The following is a 20,940-nucleotide window of genomic DNA, read 5'->3' as shown; positions in this document are numbered from 1 at the left end:
TCTCTGCAAACAATCTCCTCCTTGGTGTCACGCTGAATAGATATCTAAAGTACTTTTTTTCCATTTATCCAGAAAATATTCATAATAAAGCCATTTGTACATTCTTACATCCTTCCTGCTAAGTTATGAGAAACGCCCATCGTTGTTTAACAGAACACAATCATAGTTGTTACCGTACTCTAGAGCTTCCTATTTACTCAAACTTTTTTATCACATTCGTATGTGACAGAAACCACTAGAAAAAAATATACATCACATTTCTGTTCACTTTTGTTCGTTCAGGATCCATCCTGTATCATCAGTATCTTTACAGTATTTTTACAGTGGCTGTTTTTGGCTTTTGGAAGTTTTTTCTACAGCCAGAAAACTCCCCAGCATGTTATCCTATGTGTCCATGCACACATAGGTTTTAATCAGTGTCTTTTTGGCAGGGGCATCTTTTGGCTGGAAAAAACCCCCATAGCTAGTGGGTTTCAAGAGGAGTTTTTTGGCTGTATAAACGCTCTAATATTGAAACATGGTAAAATGCAGTAAAATGTGGCAAACTGATGTTTTTGGACTTTTTTGAGCAAACATTTATTTTGTGTAAAAAAAGCTAAAAACCACAAACACGGAAAAACGTGGCTAAACGCCAATGCAAAAACGCTAAAAAATGCTGAAAAACGCATGTTTAATGTGGCTTTACACAGCTAACGCTATCAGTGTTTTTAAAATGCCCAGTGTGCATGGAGCCTTAGGGCTCATGGAAACTGCAGCTGCTAAGCTCACGTTTAGGAGCTGTTCAGCATTTTTTTCAGCAGCTCCTGAACTCACCCTAATGTTTTCCTATGTGTCCATATACACATCTCCGTTTACAGTCGTTTACAGGCAGTTGAGTTTACAGTCGTTTTTTGGAACGCAACAAACTTGATTTTATCAGCGTTTCAAACGCAAAACGCGGCTAAACGCAGCAAATTATAAGCGTTTGCATTTGAAATTTTTTTTTACCTCTTCAAGTTCCCAATGCTGTCCAGAGCCTTTTTTCATCATGAAAAAAATGCATGCAAAGAGTTTTCAAGGTGCTCAGATGGACAAAACACTGAACACAGGATGTTCCCACCAAGCTTGTCACACATTGTAATGACCAATTCACACCTCAGACCTCTCCCACCCTTGGAAACAAAAGATATGTTAATGACCATTCACACCTCAAATACCTCAGGAAGACCCCCTGCCAGGTGTCCTAATGACTCACTCCACTAGACACCTATCCCACCCTTGGAAACAAAAGAAATGTTAATGAGCACCTCACACCTAATTATCTTAACACATACTGCTGTCTCTGCTTCTACTCTCTGTATTTCTCTGAAACAGTCTGAAATAGTTAATAATTTACCACTTTTCAGTGCATTCTGGGCATTTGTGAGGTTCTCCTATGCTTATCTTTAAAAAACGCTTCTAAATACAAATGCACATAAATGCGTTATGCAAACATGGCTAAACAGACGTTAAACAGGTGTTTTTTAACCTACATTTTCCAGTAGTCAGTTTCCATCGTTCAGAAACGTCCCATGTACATGGGGTCTAAAACTCCTAAAAGCTGTTATTAGCTGTGTTTAGCTTGTTTTTCTGCTCCAAGGAAAAAATGTCACCAGCACACCGAGGATCACCAATGTGGGTCCAAAGGTTTTAATAAACCACAGGTCACATGCCTGATGAAGGGGTCCTGCGAGACTCCGAAACGTTGCCTTGCTGTAACTATTTGATGGTTTATTAAAACCTTTGGACCCATATTGGTGATCCTCGGTGTGCTGGTGACATTCTTCCTTGCTGATTCTGTTCGGTTCCAGCCGACGGTCACTGCAGCACCCACTTATACACACAGCCATTTTTAACGCAGGAACGTGTGCGTTTGGATTATACACTTGCATCCTATGTGTCCATGCACACTACTTTAGGCTATTAGCGGTTTTTGAGCTTCAGCTTCTAGGAGCAGAAAATTTTTTTTTTTGTGGAGTTTTTTGTAGTGTTTTTCCAGCAGAAAAAAATGCTCCTAAATGCAAATAAAGGCTCCGTGCATACTAGTGTTTTTTTAAGCTCCTAGAAACTGTTATTAGCATTTTTTCTTAAGCTAGAAGCTAAATAGTGTCATCCTATGAGTTCATGCACACTACTTTAGGCTAATAGCGTTTTTTGAGCTTCAGCGTCTAGGAGCAGAAAATTGTTTTGTAGAGTTTTTTGGAGCATTTTTCCAGCAGTATAAAATGCTAATCGCTCTTAAACACCCCTAAACGCCACTAAAATGCTCCTAACAGCTTTTTTCTACATGTACTGTAAAAAGGCTAATAAACGCTCCTAAAACGCTGCTAAAAACGCTACTACCAACATTTTTATCATTTTTTTCCAGCATTTTTTGAGCTTAAAAAAAACACTAGTGTGCATGGAACCTTAATGCTACTACAAGCTAGCACAAAAATGCATATTTTTCTAGCATTTTTTGAGCTTATAAAAACATTAGTGTGCCTGGAGCCTCAGTCATGGAGGCTCAGCATCGCATGTGGGTGTTACCTAAGGCGGTCTGCATGATTTGAGCCCGAGGTTAAGTACCCAGAAGTCACTTATTAATCTTAGGATTTAATTGGCAACATTTTATTGGCATCTAGGTGTTACCTCCAGCCTAGAAACTGCTCTGTCCTTTCAGATACTAATTGGTGTACATATGTCTCTGACTGAATACTGAACATTTTTCTGTAATAACATGGAATTAAACTAGATCTACAATTACATATTTCTACTGATCACATCACATCTCAATTACCCGAATCTTACATTTATGTTACATCACCCATGATGGCATTTTTGATAATTGCATAACTCTTCTCAAGAGCCTGTCCACTGCTTTCATCATGGTACTCCTCGGGAGGAGTACTGAGGCAGGGCACAGTGATGTTTTTAGGAAGCTATGTTAAGCAACCTGCTGCCCCCCCCCCACCAGCTATAATCTGTCTGATTGCACAGAGAAGCACAGAGACCCAGTGATGACATCACTGGGTCTAAAATAAGGTATGTAATGGAAACTGAAAGTTTTTTTATATGTAATTAGCATGTTGATTGGGGGGGAGGCAAATTAAAAGACAGATTAAACGTCAGCTTTAAAGTATAACAAACGGCAATACTTTTTTCAGTTTTGAGTAGAGTGGAGAGGGATTAGAACACCTGTCAGGTTTGTATTGCTGTCTGTGCCCTCGTTAGGGAGATTCACCCTGTTTACCAATATCACTGAAGGTGAAAGTAAAATAAAATCCCAAAATTGTGTGTTGTCCCCAGAACAGTAACAGAGGGGAAATCTTCCAATGGGGGCATTAATTCAGGTGACCCTGGTGACAACTAGGGATTCCCATGGATTTCCTCTCATATCCTGTTTTGGCTATGGGGCGGGAAGTGAAGGAAATTTTCCACAAAGGAACACAGATGATGAAAAAAAACTGACAGGGGTTATAACCCTCCCTTACTCCATGTAAGGTGAAAAAAAAAGTTTTGCCTTTAGTTCCACTTTAACTTTTCCCCCCACGTATCCACAATAAAAAAAAAGAATGGACTGAGTTAAAGTATACAGTATGTACAGTAAACCCTTACCTGGTAAACTAAGCCATTTGGTGTAAAATCTAAATGAAAGGCAAAATATTTGTGTGTGTATGTTTATATATATATACAGTATATATATATATATATATATATACATACACACACACATACACAATGCCTAATTTTTTCTTTAAGTGATCACATGACCTCCGTTCTCAGCTGCATAGGGGCTTCGAGAGGTGGCGGAAGAGACTGCAGAGGAGAGTGTCAGCAGAGAAACAGCAGTTCACTGATCTTCCAAGTGAAGAGCTGTTCAGAAGGGTGTGTCAGCACAAGGCTTGGCCATTGGAGGACATGCAGGCTGTATTACCAGCACTGCCAGAAAACTGACCACACTGTGAAGGATGTTAATATATGCCTAGCGTAGTCAGTTTGAAATAGAAAAGCAGAGGGACTTTTAGGATCACCAGGTATTTTGCACAAAGGAAGCAATACAAAGAGAACACAATGCTTTTTAACTCAAGTATATAGTACACCAGATACATATCTGGAATATGAAATTTTGGGGTAACATTCGTTAAACTTTATCTTGCATGAAAATATACATCTATGCATGCTAAACAATCATGCATGTTCATCCATGAGAGCACATCTAAGTGAAAAAAACACAAATTTGCCATAACTATTTAGATAGGTCCTTTATACCCTGAATGTACCAATTATTGGTTTCACTACCATACTAAAGTTTCCATTTTTTTTACACTCACAACCAAAAATGCTCATTATACACCTTTGTGAAAAGCTTAGAACTCCTAATTAGTAAACTGCAATATATTAACTTTTTACGTAAATACGCTTTAGGTTTCCAGATTACAGAGTATAAGACTTCTTGCACATTAGCGGTGAATTGCTTTTCACAGGGTGATATAGTAACGGCTGAAAGGTGTTCAGGAAGCTCTCCAAACGTCTTCTTTTGGTTTTCTTTTTACTTTTATTTTAAATGGCATTATTTTTTTTACTTTTATTTTATTTATTTTATTTTTTTTTTTACTTTTATTTTAAATGGCATTATTTTAAAAGGTTTTAAATTTATTGCTGAATGGCAATTTTACATTGTGGGACCGTGCTGTAATTGTGAGCAGAGCATTTGGCTCACGATTGTGCTGCAGCCCCATTGAGCTGCCTAAGATATCTACCACACAGGCAATTGTATATGAATAAAGCAGACAGGTACATTTGCATGAAACATAGGAGAGGTGTATAAAATGAAAGAAGTATGCCCAGTTCTATGTACGTGTTTGCTGGGCACAGTTGTCCACCAACTGCTGCTTTCTGTAAAAACAGTACAGCCTAGTTGGGATGTCAGTGAGTCCCATCACTAACAGAGTTTGTCCTGGCAGTTCAATGATCAGAGCATGCTTTGTACAGTATACTTTTCATCCAGCTATCTGTACCAACAAGCCACACTGCTTTCAAAATCATTAGCTCATTGCTTCTTGAAAGTTCTTTCCTAAACACATCGAAGAACACGTTCATACTTGTTATCAAGGCTTGTATAAAGCTTTGCATTTACTAAAAAGATTGACATCTGCTGCACTGAATGCATACAATCGGTCTTTTTGAACAAAATCTCCTTGTTGGTGAAATGTGGTGCTTTTACAGAGAAAACCACGGAAATGTTAAAAAAAATGGCATGCACTTTGCTCTTTTATTTAAGTTGTGGTGTTCTTTCCTAACGTTCATCTCAAACATATTAACCACTTCAAGTCCAGACACTTTTACCCCCTTCTTGTCAAGGTTAATTTTCAGCTTTCAGCGCAATCACACATTGAATGACAATTGCACAGTCATGCAACACTGTATCCATATGCATTTTTTTGTATTTTTTTGAGACAGATACAGCTTTATTTTGGTGGTATTTATTCACCACTGGGGTTTTTTTTTTTTGCTATACAAATGAAAAAGTTCAAACATTTTGAAAAAAAAGTGTTTTTCTTATAACATTTTCCAAATAAATAATCTTTCTTAATAAATCTAGGCCAAAATGTATTCAGTTATCTTTTTAGTAAAAAAAAAAAAACAAATTAGTTTATAACCAAAAATTATAATTTAAAAAAAAAATGTTTTACATTTTTATTTTTTTTATTATTATTTATGTTTTTTTCATACTGTCACCCTAGCAGTACAGTGTCACCATGGTGACACTGTACTACTTGTGGGGGTTATGAAGATTTTTTTTTTTTTTTTTACACTGATTGCAGAAAAGTCACACTTTCACCCTTGAAAGTAAATTACCATAAACCTTTTCTCAAATACCTCCAACCCCAACACCCTAATAATAGTCCACACTGCAAAATAATATCCACAGAAATAATAATGTCCAATATATAATAAATCTTAAAACATTAAATAAAGTGTCCAATTCAATTCTCCAATCCAGATCCAGAATTCCTCAAAAAAATGACACTGAATATAGTGTATTACCTTCATAAATCTCACACTCTTTAAATTAGTGACACGTGATTCATGCATAAATGCAATATTTTTCAGTATACACTTTGCTAACGTGAAAAAAAAATATATATATATATATATATATATATATATAAATATTTCAATTATACCATATTATATTTTATTAAATAAATCCACATTAAAGCATAAAATACTCCAAATAAATAAGTCCACACAGCACTCTGTGAATTTCAACACATCAAAGGTGAGTATCAACACATCAAAAATAAATTGAACACTCTGTGACACTTCATACTAGTGGGATTATATGCTATTACCCTCTTGAAATCACAACAAGCATAAGATGTAAATAGTGTTTATATGTCAACTTCCATTAGGCATCACAGGTGAGGTGATCATTCAGTGATGCCACACACTAGTGGGATTCAAGGCAATTACCCTCTCGTAGCATAGAAGAAGTCGGAAGTGACGAAACACATCAGCGATGTGACATCAGACGTTAAACCGGAAGGTGCGGCGCGGCCATTTTGGTTACTGGATTTTCTGTTTTGAGAATTGCTAGGACAGATGGACGGATTTTTATCTTTAATGTAAGATTCTATTAAAATTTGTTGGTTATCCTTTATACTCCACTAATGATTCTCTTCTTTACCCTCATGAGGAATTGGGGAAATTGAAAAAGGCATACCCGCAGGGTGGAAGCTGACATTAAATGTACCGTTTATAAACAGCCACCCGACCCTGCACTGCCACCATCCGGCCGTTTATATACAATGGCCTGATGGGAAGTGGTTAAAGGAGAAGTAGGGCCAAAGCTGTTTTGGCCCTACTTCTCCTGGGGATCACAGGAGTTATCACAGGAGTGCACTTCATTCTGTAGAACTACCCCTTTGGGGGTTGCTGCTGAATTTGGGTCCCCCTATAGCCCTGCACAATCAGTCAATGAGCGTTCACACAGCTTTCATCCACAGACAAGAAATCAGGCCTTGGGCATTTGTTCTGTTTTTTTAGTTAGGGGATTTGAACAGGGATAGGGTTAGGGGTGTATAGGCTGCCCAAGGAAACCAAAATCTTGAGGACAAACTTCCTGAACTATACACTGCTTCTGCTTTAAGACACACGGTCACTGTTGGATTGCTAGCCAGCAACTTCAGTTGTAGTACCCCAGATCCCAGATTAACTCCTCTTCCACCGAGCAGTCTGTAGGTAGTCATTCCTTTCCTGAGCAGGGGATCTGGCTCCTGTTCTCTTTAGTAGGTGCACAGTCACTAGACAGGGGCTAATTCGGTTTCCCACCAGAGTGCTCCTTCCCCTATCCGCCCAGGGGGTGTAGGTGTACTCACTAAGGTCCTCTCCTGCACAGCTTGTGGATGGCTGCAGTTACCAGGCTTGATAGCTGGACAGCTCCTTCGTGCCACACAGGGGATCCTCTCCTCCTCTACATAACCAGGCTCACAGGCAGGCCCCATACTAGTGAGCCTCCTGCCGGTCCTTCTCCACCAGCCTCACATCTCTCTCCTCTGCTCTATTCCACCACCTCCTCTACACTCTCCAACACATTCCCTACACTCTTCAACACCTGCTACTGAGCAGACTAACACCTTTTAAGGAGTCCAACCCCTTGCCAAGCCTCCTGTTGGGTATTGGCTGAAGTTGTCAAAGAGGTGCAGCCAGCTACTCTTCAGATCCACCTACTGCCTCCAAGGCCCTCCCTGAGAACCTCAGAGCAGGGGGGAATTAACCAGAGAGACTGGCCTGCAGAGTCTCTCAGCCCTGACCCAAATTTGACCCCTCTGGCTATTATACCTGAGCTGCTAACAGCTCCTGACTTAATCATTAGTGATTCTAACTCCATGTAACTAGGAGAGTGTTGCACTTCTGCTAAAGCCTGTTGTAGGCTGAAGGAACTCTGCCAGTCCAGACTCTGGAGAGATCCTGACATTGATGTTGGAATCCAACCAAATGCCTGACCAGCAGCTGGCTCAGCCTCTCACCCAGCCACCGAGAGCCTGAGCCAGCTACAGTCCTTCCACAGTTCAGTGCTCCAGTGAGCGCTGGAGAGGAATAGCAGAAATGGGGTGTCTGGCAGTCATAGCACTCTGCTCAGTGAAGACCAAAAACTGAGCGATCAGCGGTCTTTGATTGCTCAGTTCTTGGTGTAGAGTCAGCGGGAGATAGATGCACCGTTGGTGCATTCTCACTTGAGAGTCATGTTGTTGCATACTTTTTGGGGCGTTTTGTCCCACATTTGTATGTCCGTTTTTCGAGCGTTTTTGCACAGGGCTTTCCAAAGTTTTAGAGCTTGGGCATTTTTGCATTAGCCAATAGAGAAATCTATCACCTGTTCCATTATTTGTTGCTATGTGTTTCTACGTTCAGCTGCTTTAATAATGGACCCATTTGCCTGAATTAAGCTCCAAAAGTAGCTCCAAATTGTTTTTGAGCTTTATGTGTTTGACTTCAGGTGTTTTGGCGTGCAGATGTGAAACACCATCATAGAGAATAATTGATTTGGAGCTTTGAGCTTCAAGCTACAAAATGCTCAGGTGTGAATAGAGCCTAAAACTGCATGTGCTAGCATGTCTCATAGTACATTTCTATGGATGCTAAACATACTTGTACATTCATTATAGAGAATATACCTACACAAGGAAACTTGTTTGCATTTAAAGCAGTATTAGGGCTCATGTACACGAGGCATTTGGAAAACTCTTCTGAACGATGGAAACTGACTGCTGGAAAACGTAGGTTAAAAAATACCTGTTATCGTTTATGCGCGTTTATGTCCGTTTGCGTTTAGAAGCATTTTTAAAAGATAACCTCAGGAGACCTTCCCAAATGCCCAGAATGCACTGAAAAATAGTAAAAAATTAACTATTTCAGACATTTTGAGAGGAATAGAGAGAGTAGAAGCAGAGAGAGTACCTGTCTTTTCTGGTTGTATTCACTATGGATCCCATTATGAGCATACTGCAGCACGTTCTACCATTTTTTCCTTCACGCGAAACCTGGAACTGACTGCGCTGGTGTACCAGGTCCATTTGAATACATGGAAAACACTTTGCATGCATTTATGATGATGAAAAAAGGCTCTGGACAGCATCTGGACATGGAACAGTTAAAAAAAAGCTTCTAAACGCAAATGCTTATAAACGCAGTTAACTGCGTTTACACGCATTTACAAGTGTTTGGCATTTGTAATGCTGGTAAAATCTACTCCTGAACACAAGTTTGATGTGTTAAAAAAAAACTCTGTAAACTCAACTGCCTGTAAACGACATAGTGTACATGGACACATAGGAAAACATTAGGGAGAGTTCAGGGGCTGCTGAAAAAAAAGGCTGAACAGCTCCTGAACTTCGGTTTATGAGCTGCAGTGTACATGAGCCCTTAAACCCAGAACCCCAATCATTAGATGTGATGGCTGCATTAGTTTTCCTTTTATAGGTTTTGTCCCTTCTGTTTTTACTTGATGATTTGGCCAGTAATACATCTCCTGTATTACAGTGTCCCTCCCCACTCTGGATGAAGGAGCACAAGGGGCACCTTTGGTCAGCAGCACTGTCAGTCTAGGAGGTGTGGAATGTTAGCACTAGTAGATTTAGATACACTAAGGCTCCATGCACACTATTGGTTTTTTTAAGCTCAAAAAAACTCTGGCTAAAAACCGCTGGTAATAGTGATTTTCAGTAGTGTTTTAGTAGCATTTATAAGCATTCAGAAGTGTTTAGGAGCGTTAGCGTTTTATTAGCATTTTACAGTACATGTAGGAAAAAAAAAGCTAGAAAGTAGCATTTTGGTAGTGTGCATGGACACATAGGACAACACAGCATGGCTTCTAGGAGCTAACAAAAAGCTGACAACTGCTTCTAGGAGCTTGTGTGCATGAAGCCTTAAAAATTAAAGCCAAACTCCAGCTCACAATGCAGTTATACAAGCAAATCCACCAATAGTTTTTTTTCTTTTGAGATAAAGGTTTTACATGAATAAATAAAAGCTGATCATTGTAAGCACACCTGTCAGTGGCAAATGGTTTGTCTCAACTCTCTAACTGCTACAAATGCAGGAAAGCGTGTTCTGTTGAAAAGCAACCAACTTACTGTCTGAACAGAAAGCAAGGCCACAAAAGAAAACAAATGTAACCATCACATGGCCTGCCGATGGAAAAAAAAAAAAATTTTCTTGATCAGCAGACCATGTTACAACTTAAGTCATACATTTAAAAACGGTGCATATTCCTACGGTCCCTAATGTGCCTTAATGCAGTGGTACTAGCCACTCTGACTATATGGGCCCTACAGAAGGTAAAGTAGCACTAAACTCTGCTTTAAAAACAAATTCTATTCAAGTAGGTATTGTTAAAGTGTAACTTAGGGCCCTTTCACACTGATCAGTTTTTAATCAGTTTTTCAGTTAAAAGAGTGGATGAAAAATGCATCCCTTTGAGAGTTCTATGGAACTCTTCAAACCGGTCAGTTGCATTTCAGTTGCGTTTTTGGTTACTTGCACACTACTCCTTTGCAAATAATGTGGTAAAAACACCTAATCGTCTGCTTTTTTTAACTGAAAAACTGATCAAAAACTGACCAGTGTGAAAGGGCCCTAACATGCACCAAACATACACCTAAGGCCCCTTTCACACTAGTGGACCAATTAGGTCCGCCTGTTCGTTTTTGAGGTGGGTCTGATCAGACCCTCCAGTCTCCTCTATGGATTGGCAGATGTAAACAGACGTGTCTGTTTACACCTGCCTACATCCGATCCTAACCACTGAAAACAGATGAATGGAGATCCGTTCCCTAAACATACTGCCAGAGCTACAATGGAATGGTTTAGATCAAAGCATATTCATGTGTTAGAATGGCCCAGTCAAAGTCCAGACCTAAATCCAATTGAGAATCTGTGGCAAGACTTGAAAATTGCTGTTAACAGATGCTCTCCATCCAATCTGACAGAGCTTGAGCTATTCTGCAAAGAAGAATGGGCAGAAATGTCACTCTGTAGATGTATAAAGCTGGTAGAGACATCCCCAAAAAGACTTGCAGCTGTAATTGCAGCGAAAGGTGGTTCTACAAAGTATTGACTCGGGGGGGCTGAATACAAATGCACGCCACACCTTTCACATATTTATTTGTAAAACATTTTGAAAACCATTTATCATTTTCCTTCCACTTCACAATTATGTGCCACCTTGTGGTCTATCATAAAGTCCCAATAAAATATATTTATGTTTTTGTTGTAACATGACAAAATATGGAAATTTTCAAGTGGTACGAATACTTTTTTCAAGGCACTGTATGTTCATTCTGCATGGTCTCACTGTATGCAGGAATATAGCCACCCTCCCTTGCTCACTCCCGAGATGGACTATGGACTATGGGATTTCTAATGTGCAAAGAGAAGTGCACATGACTGCAACTAATATGCACTTTTGAAAGTTCAGGAGTACACAGAGCACATTACAAGGAGGTAGAAAACCACAGTAAAAAACAATTTCATGGAAAACAGATTACAGGGTGATTAAGTAGTGCATGTGTATGGATCATAAATGGCATAAATGAGGATATTGTTTAAACTGGCCATACATTATACAATTTTATTACTCAAATTCCTTTAGATTTACCTTCAACTATGTAATGCAAGGCTAATTCAAATGGATAATGCTCTAGGTAAATGTTAAATATTGTGACACATATTATTTAAGTGTCTTAGGCATTTGAGGTAAAGTGTTCTAGTGCCAGGCTGATTTAAAACAGTGTGACTTTTATTTAACTCACACTTGGCAACAACATGAAATGAATACAAAAGATAAAATAAAATACAGAGTAAATTATAACAAAAGTTGTAGATTATGGAAAAAGAAATAAGCTTTGAAAAAATGTCTAATCTGTTGTCTGTTCTATGAAAAGGGTTTCAGTCTTGGCAGGGAAGACAACAGGTGTATCAAGGCTTTGTAGGCCTTAAAAAAACGAAAATGTTAGTATGGCCCTGATTTACTAAGAATTGAGTCTACCAGCAGATGCTGAACTCAGGCAGACTCAATTCAAACAATCTAGACCTGTCAGTCTTCTGAAAGGCGTCTAGCAAACTCATTGAAAAGCGTCTACTTGTAGACTCTTTCCTGTTAGTAAATGTGGAATCGTGTCTGGCACATTTTTAGGTGCAAATATGTTCGTTAGGTGGCGCACAACCACAGGCTTTGTTGGCGTTTTTCTGTTTGCATATGAGAATACTTATAATTTAAAGTAAAAGTACACCTATATATTTATTTTTTTTTTTTTTTATTGCAGACCTTTATTTTTACATTCAACTGTCAAAATAAATATTATCCAGACCTTCAAAATAAGTAAAATCATTACAGATATAATTATAAAGGATACGAAACAAAAATAGAATCAACAGAACTAAGGAAATCAAATTAGAATACATAAAGATATGCCTAGTGCTGTTTGTTAAACACAGTAGACTCGATCGAGTGCCGTCTGTCAGTGGACTCCACACTGAGATTTACTATTGAACAGGGTCCAAAAAGAAAGCGCCCACAGAAGACGTCTAAAATGTGTTCTGCACATGCTCAGTTATATCCGGCCATGGACACTGGAAAAGCGTCTAGTTCTTCACTGTGACAACTTGCTTTAAAAAAACAATTTTTTACACATTTTAAAATTTTTTTGAAATGTCAGATATTGTTTAAAGTGAAGTCCTGATATTTGGCAAAGCAGATTTCAATGTGAACATGTCTCTGCAGTGATTTTTCATGATGTTAGACGTGCTTCTTAGCAAGTCTGCTTTTTGAGTCTGATTCCTGGGCTGTGTCTCGTTAGTAAATTCAATTTGGAGTCTACTTGTTGACACTTTTCTTTAGTAAATGTCCTTGCAGCCTAAAAGTAGACGGTCGCTATTAAAAAGTAGATGTTAGCCCACAGAAATGTGCCTAGGCACAATAGTAAATCAGGGTCTATGTGTCAGCTGCAGAATGTGTAGATGTATGTCTCTGAGTGTATGTCCAAGGTACTTCTTATATATGTTTTAACAGACCGACAAAGAGCCAACCCACTAAACAGTTATTTCATTATTCAGTGTGAGCTAAATATGTAAAAGCCTTTTTTGTAAATCTTCTATACTCTTAGTGTGACTTTATCGTCAAACCTCTTAGTCAACAGAAATACATGATACTGTTACAATGGACTGTTATGTGAGCTACACATAACTTACTCTTTTACAACTTTTAACATAAAGACAATAATCACCAACTATACTTATCACACACTATTGTTAACGGATTAATTAACTATATGAAATAATTATCTAACTATCTATATTATGGATTAGACATGATTTTCTTTATAAAAACCATATTCTTTCTTTGCTCTACTGCATACCGATATCTTATTGTATTCCTTCCGGTAGCTATTCTTAAAAGACGTTTATGACCTTCTGTCCTCTTAGACATGAATATACCATGGTTCATCTTGAACACCTGTTTTTCAAAGCCTTTCACACACGCAAAGTTAAAATTACACTAGCTCAGTGACTTTCCTTGTCATATAGGGCAGACAGAGATATGAAAGAATACAGATGTCTGTTTTATGCTGAATTAATTATTCTACAGTGAACCCTTAAAACATTGTAAGCACTATGAAGACCTTCACACCTCTGAATTAGTGATCAAAAATTGAAAATATAACACTGTAATAGTTAAACTAAATAAGTGCATACATATGCCCTATGAAGACCCTCAACCCTCTGAAGGGCAATCAAATTTGAAAAAAAAATAACTGAATACAGTAATCATAAATACGGGTAAGAAACCATACCATATGGTCAAATCAACCTATAATTTCATGCATTATCTTTGAGCTCTATGAAGACTCTGAAGAGTGATCGAGGTTAGTAGAAAAATTTCAAAAACAAAAAAGCAATAACAAAAAGTCAATATAGACATAAACCATAGTCCATAAGTATGAGAAGAAAATTCCACAATCAATGGTATTATTGTAGACAATGCTGTAAATGCAAATAAACTTGCTACAACTGGTCACCAGAGTGCGCACCACCACCAAAGTAATGAATGGAGGCTTACCAGAAATGGAGACCCCTTAATTACAGGGGGTCCCAACCAGCTTTATAATGTAGAGCACTGGCAGGCTTTCCATATCCCAAAGCATGGAACTTCCCGGACTCCAACATGAATGTGTAGTGCCAGACAAGGAAAGAAAGAAAAGACATGCCTCTCATAGTGCAATATGTATCAAAGACTTCTTTATTGGTGCAAATAGGATCCTTCTTACAAGCTGTAGAGCAATTAAAAGCATTCACATGAATCATATCCAAGACGGCCGACAGCACGATAGTGTCAGTGGGACGGAGGCTCTGCCCTTTTTTTTTTATTATTTTGTTTTTGTTTTGTTTTGTATCAAAGACTTCTTTATTTGCACAAATAAGATCCTACTTACTACTTGCAGATTTGTGACTTCAGTTGATTGGGGATTTGCAAGGGCCTGCCTGATTGGATACAAATTGAAAGTGTTTAGGTTTGACCTCATATTATATGGTTTTGGTAAATTGTACAAGAAAATTGTATAATGTATGGCCAGCCCTATACCCCGTACACAGGATAAAAAAAATTGTCCGAAAAATTTTGCGGAACCACTGATCGAACGATTTTCTCTTCGTTGATGAGCAGGATGTTTTAACCAATAACGATATTGCGAACAAAAAAATCCAGTTGAACAATAGTGAAAAATGTTGTTTCGCATACGAACGACCAATTTTCTATGCGGTGGTATGACGGTCGTATGAAAATAATCTATCAAGCGCTATCACACATGAGCGGAAACAGAAGATAACCCGGATGTTTTTGTCCAAGGAATCTTCGTAAACACGAGCGAAAAATCCAAATGTTAAAAGTAGATTGGCCTAATGAGATAATGAAACCAGAATTCTGCAGATTATATTTTATGTATCACTGTTTATGTATATAGGTCATGTAATAAACTATATTATACTCAGGGGAGGACTGACCATTTGGAAACTCGGGCACTGGGTCAGTAGGGGGCCCCATGAGATGCCCCTGGTACCTTTTTTATAGGCTTTTTTGAGTTTGGGCAAGGATACAGGGGCCCCATGATCCCATATTGCCCGGAGGCCCCATGAGTTGTCAGTCCGCCCCTGATTATACTCATTGCTGGTAATTGTGTATATCGCTCTTTCTGACCGGAAGGGTGTGGCTACACGGTCACACGCACACTGCATCACTTCCACTTGTATGGAAGACGTCAACACTACGATTTTTTTAGATTGGTTAATGTGGGCCACGATTTCAACCAATGAACAAATGCCTCTCGTTCGTCGATTTTCAAAATGTGTATTCCCACCTTTAGTGCCACTTTAACGGGATGCAATTCATAGAACACCCAATTAAATTTTCTAAACACCATGCACCCAGTGGATCCTGATGAAGGGGGATTGCACACCTGAAGATCCTTTTGGTCTCTACCCCAATAAGGCCTTGGGTTGCCACATCATCCCTTTAAAACCGAACACACATTGCATAAACAGTTTCTGAGGCTAATTTAGCTCTATTGCTGCCAGAGCTGTTTTTGCATACTTTGCACACATGTTTAAAAAATCATTTTAGGACTGAAGATTACACAAAACCCCCAAACATTATATATTTTATGAAAGCAGACACACTATAGAATAAAATACTGGTAGTTCCATTTTTTTTATGTCACACGATATTACCGCAAAATATCAGTAAAAAACACACAAAAGGGAAATTTTAGGGCAAACAAATGCAATACATTACCAAAATTTTGGTAAAATATAAAAGAAAAGGTTGCATCAAGTAAATAGATACTCAACATGTCAAATTTGCGTGTGCCTGTGAAATGGCGACAAACTTCAGTACTCTATATTTTCTACAGGCGATGCTTCAAAAGCCCCTATAGGTCATCAATTTAGTGTTAAAGAGATAGTTTTATTCTAGAATCATTGCTTTCACACTGGCGTGCGTGGCGATATGTAACATGTGTATCACAATTGACGTTTTCATGCATAGGCGCCCCCGACATGTTCGTTTACGTTCGTACGTGCGTATATTTGGCTGTGGGGGGTCTCCATTTTTTTGGGGAAGGGGATGTTATGTGCTTGGGTGGAACTTTATTTTTTTGCAAAAAAAAAAAAAAAAGTTATTTACTTATATTTTTTTTATCACATAGGGACACAAAGTCACCTATGTAGAAAAAAAACTAAGAAACAGCGAGCACTCATGGCCCCCAAAACGTCACAATACGCTGTGATATGATCACTTTAATAATCTTTTGGATCTCCTGTTTCAAAGATCCATGGTGTGCTGCAATACAGGTGACACTCAAAAAATTTGAATATTGTGCAAAAGTTAATTTATTTCAGTAATGCAACTTAAAAGGTGAAACTAATATATGAGATAGACTCATTACATGCAAAGCAAGATAGTTCAAGCCGTGATTTGTTATAATTGTGATGATTTGACGGCTTGAACTATCTTGCTTTGCATGTAATGAGTCTATCTTATATATTAGTTTCACCTTTTAAGTTGCATTACTGAAATAAATGAACTTTTGCACGATATTCTAATTTTTCGAGTTTCACCTATATATGTTTTTACTTGTATTTGGAGTTTGGGGTCACTACAATGCACCACATTATGTGCATGTAACTTTTTTTGAAAGCTAATGATCCTCAGGACCCCAGTGGAGTTGTGTTTGCAGAGGAGTCTCATGTCCAGAGGAAGGATCTTTTCCCGCACTGTCTGTCTGGTCCGTTTAAAGGGGGTTTCCTGCCGATTCTTGGTTGTAATATACCATTCAACATATTACGCTTTGATTATGCACATCTGGTGAGTGCTCATTTTTATTAATCTCCCGCACAGATAAAGCCACATGGAATCATTTGACACCATATGTGCAACAGGACCCATTTGCAACACTGTATGCTGTATGCTGACCCGATTGTGTCACGCCTTCACCACCTTATGAACACTCTTTGCTTTAAGACTTTCACAGTTGAACATTTTCTTTTCACTGCGCCAATCATAGTGCTTCATCCATTTATATTTATATCACGAATAATGATCTAATAATTATAATTTATTATTATCAATAAATATTATTTATTATTTTATTTCAACGGTTTGTCATTTTTTAGCGCTGCACTGTTTTCTGTTTGTATAAAGTCCCCTATGTAATGATTTTTAAGGTGACAAGTTCTCTTTAATGAGATATGCAGGGTCTAAAAGACCCGTGTGGGTGAGGGAACCAGAACACACACACAGTCTGAATGATCTGTTCCAACATACTAGAGCTGTGACTCAGCATCGTGAGATGTTTCCTGCTAAAAAGACTGCATGCCCCTTTATACTTTTCATAAGTAAATACACCAACAAATATGTATAAATCACTTAGTCCATAGTGAGCACCTTTAAAGTGACACTAAAGCTTTTTTTTTTCTAAATAACAAACATGTCTATACTTACCTGCTCTATGCAGTGATTTTGCACAGAGCAGCCCCAATCCTCTGATTTTTGGGTCCCCTCCAGCACTCTGGGCTCCTCCTCCTGGGCACTCCTGGCTCCTCCTCCTCGAGCAGTGCTCCCAGGGAAAGTCGCTTGCCCTGAGGGCACCTCTGCGTGCTCGTCCCCGAGCTGCTGCTCTATGCGTCCATAAGACACAGAGCCGTGGCTCGGCCCTGCTCTCTCTTCATTGGCTCACTGTCTCAGCCAATGAGGAAGAGTCCCCAGACAGCAGAGGCTGTCGAGAACATTGCTGGATTGGAGGGGACTCAGGTAAGGATTGGGGGGCGGGCACTGCACACAGGTTTTTTTACCTTCATGCATAGAATTATTATTATTATTATTATACAGTATTTATATAGCGCCAACAGTTTGTTCAGCGCTGTACAATATAACGGGAGACAATACAGCAACAATACAGTTCAATAGAAGAGGGAAAGGAGGGCCCCGCTCCTTGGAGCTTACAATCTAAGAGGGAGGGGCTGGTGGTAAAAAAAGGTAATAACTGTGGGGGATGAACTGATAAGAGAAACAGAAGATTCCATTGTTAGCTGAAGGCAGGATAGACTTCCCTGAAGAGATAGGTTTTCAGAGATCATCTAAAAGTGAGCAGAGTAGGCGATAGCCCGATAGATTGGGTTAGAGAGTTCCAGAGGATGGGGGAGGCTCTGGAGAAGTCCTTGAGATGAGCATGGGAGGAGAAGACAAGGGAGCTAGAGAGCAGGAGGTCATGGGAGGAGTGGAGAGGACGGTTTGGGTGATATCTGGAGACAAGATTTGGTGATGTAATTTGGGGCAGAACACATGAAGGTAAAAACCTTGAGCCTTTGGAACCACTTTAATCAAAGTAAGATGAGTAGATTCTGTCTGATGTGAGTACAATATCCCTCCTGGATCTCAGGTCCCATTCACACTATGTTGTTTTGAATGCGAGCAGAATCGCTGCGATTCTGCCCATGATTTAAAAACGGCTTGCTAAGATAACAGATCGCGCAACAGTGTGTTTAGGTGACATTCATTTTAATGGCACCTAAAAACACGGTGCGGTTCTGCCCTGTCGCTCGATAAATCGCATTGCAGAAAACATGTCGCTCAAAAGAAGCTTCTGAACTTCTTGAATATTTGCATCATCACCATCAACATTAAAGCGGAGTTCCACCCAAAAAGGAAAGTTCCGCTTTAAAGATTGGTCCCCCGCTCCCCATTAAGGATTGGCACCTTTGGGGAGCGGGGGGGGAGACGGGTACCCGAGTTTGACAGGTACCCGCTCCCACTTCCGCTGCGATCACCTAGGAGATCGGAAATGGAAGTTGTCCTCCTACCCTCCCTCCCCCGAAGTCTTGTGGGACATGTGACAGGTCCTAGAAGATGACGGGGCCATTCAGGAAGCGCAGCGCTACTCGCGCATGCGCAGTGGGCACCCAACTGTGAAACCGCAAGCTGTCACAGCCAGGTGCCCACACTGAAGTTGCCGGCGACTGGAATACAGGACGGCGGGGGCAACGCGGGATTGTGGGACAGGTGAGTGGCTGTTTTTTAAAGCTGCTGTTTTTGTAGCTGCTGACTTTTTTTTTTTACAGTGTGAGTGGAATTCCTCTTTAAGGCCCCATTTACACTATGGCGTTTTGAACTGCGGGCAGAATCACAACAATATTGTGTGAATGGGACCTCAATACTGATGATGCAGATATTACAAACACAGCAAACAACACTAAACACAATGCTGTAGCAAATTGTATTTATCAATTAAAAAGAAAAAAAGGCACAAAACATTTTTGATGCTGCTGTAATAAAATATTTTAGCACAAATGGAATCACTAAAGTCTTATGTAAAAACGTAAGTCCTCATGCATGCGGTACATTTTGATTACACTGGTAACATTAAAGTAAAGTCACATTAAAAACATGAGTTTTGATAACGCTGGTAACATTAGCTGTGTAAAGTCACATTAAAAATGTGAGTTTTTTTAGCGTTTTTGCATTAGCATTTAGCTGCGTTTTTCCACATTTAGCGGCATTTTCCCACATTTTTCCACGTTTGTGGTTTTTGTGGGTTTTTTTTTACCAAAATTGTTTTGGGGGGGGTAAAAAAAGCATCCAAAAACACCGGTTTGCCACGTTTTTCAGCGTTAGAGCATTTTTGCAGCTAAAAAACTCCTCTAGAAACCCACTAGCCCTGGGTTTTTTTTCCCAGCCAGAAAATGTCCCAGCCAAAAAATGTTGATTACAGTCTATGTGTGCGTGGACACATAGGATAACATGCTGGGGGATTTACTAGCTGTAGAAAAAAACGTCAAAAGCCAAATACAGCGGCTGTAAAAACATCCAGTGTGCACGAGGACTAAGGCTGGTCATACACTATACAATTTTCTGTCCAGTTTCTGCCCAATTTCTTTAAGATTTACCTTCAACTGTGTAGTGCAAGGGCCTGCCTAATTGGATACAATGAAAAGTGTTGTTTAAGTTTGACCTCATATTATATGGTTTTTGGTAAATCTAAAGCAAAATTCTTAAGAAAATTGTATAATGTATGGCCAGCCTTAATGCAGTATCATAACAAAAAAAAATGTCCAGGACATCCAATAAAATATATAACAAAATTGTAAATCCTATAGAAGTTACTTACCAGAACAACACAACAAACAGCACCACTATCACCGTAGCTCCCAGCACATACTGTCTGGATGACAGCATTTTCTTCTTATGGCTGACAATGACTTCCTAAGAAGGATCCAGATGTTTTCCTTCCAACGAGATAACAACCAAGAAATTCAAGTCATCTATTTTAGAAGAGCCAGCAAAAAGTAAGTGGAAAAGGGGCATGTCCTGATGAATATATATTCATGTATATAATGGGTAAAATGCAGCCATCATGGTACCATCTCTCAGACTGAGCAGATTCAGAAGCAGCCTGACAAGGCAGCATGAAGGGAGTGAACCTTTTGTATGTGTTCCTCCTCTATATCTCATGTTACAAGTCCACAGCACCAAGCTGCGCCTCAGCACAACCAGAATATGACCCCTAGAAATGTTCTTCTTGTTTACCCTACAGCAATGGAGGAGAGGAAAATTCTTCTGAAAATAAATATATTTACCATAATGCTACTTAAGTACACAACTGTAAAATGACTGCCCAGACTATCCATCCTCCTCCGTACGAGGATGTAGGTTCCATGTACACGGGACACTTCTGAACGATGGAAACTGACTGCTGGAAAAACGTAAGTTAAAAAACGTCTATTTAGCCGCGTTTGCATACCACGTTCATGAGCGTTTGCGTTTAGAAGCGTTTTTTTAAAGATAACCTCAGGAGGCCTTCCAATATGCCCAGAATGTGCTGAAAAACA

The 20,940-nt window shown here is 39.2% G+C and overlaps 1 protein-coding gene across 1 annotated transcript in view; it reads right to left on the bottom strand.

Moving 5' to 3' along the window:
- LOC149462800 (histo-blood group ABO system transferase 2-like) overlaps nucleotides 1-20,520 on the bottom strand; it is a 71,774-nt gene extending 51,254 nt beyond the window's left edge. The window contains exon 1 of the mRNA XM_089676326.1: nucleotides 20,220-20,520. Coding sequence (XP_089532452.1) covers nucleotides 20,220-20,287 — 68 coding nt within the window. The 5' untranslated portion in view covers nucleotides 20,288-20,520. The remainder of the gene's footprint in view (nucleotides 1-20,219) is intronic.
- Nucleotides 20,521-20,940: the final 420 nt, after the last annotated feature.

The sequence above is a fragment of the Staurois parvus genome, unplaced genomic scaffold (assembly GCF_062004578.1).
Source record: "Staurois parvus isolate SC_StPar_1 unplaced genomic scaffold, SC_StPar_1.0 ptg000166l, whole genome shotgun sequence".
Taxonomy (NCBI): Eukaryota; Metazoa; Chordata; class Amphibia; order Anura; family Ranidae; genus Staurois; species Staurois parvus.
Note: the sequence above shows the minus strand (reverse complement) of the source record. Positions and strands in the feature narration are given on the sequence as shown.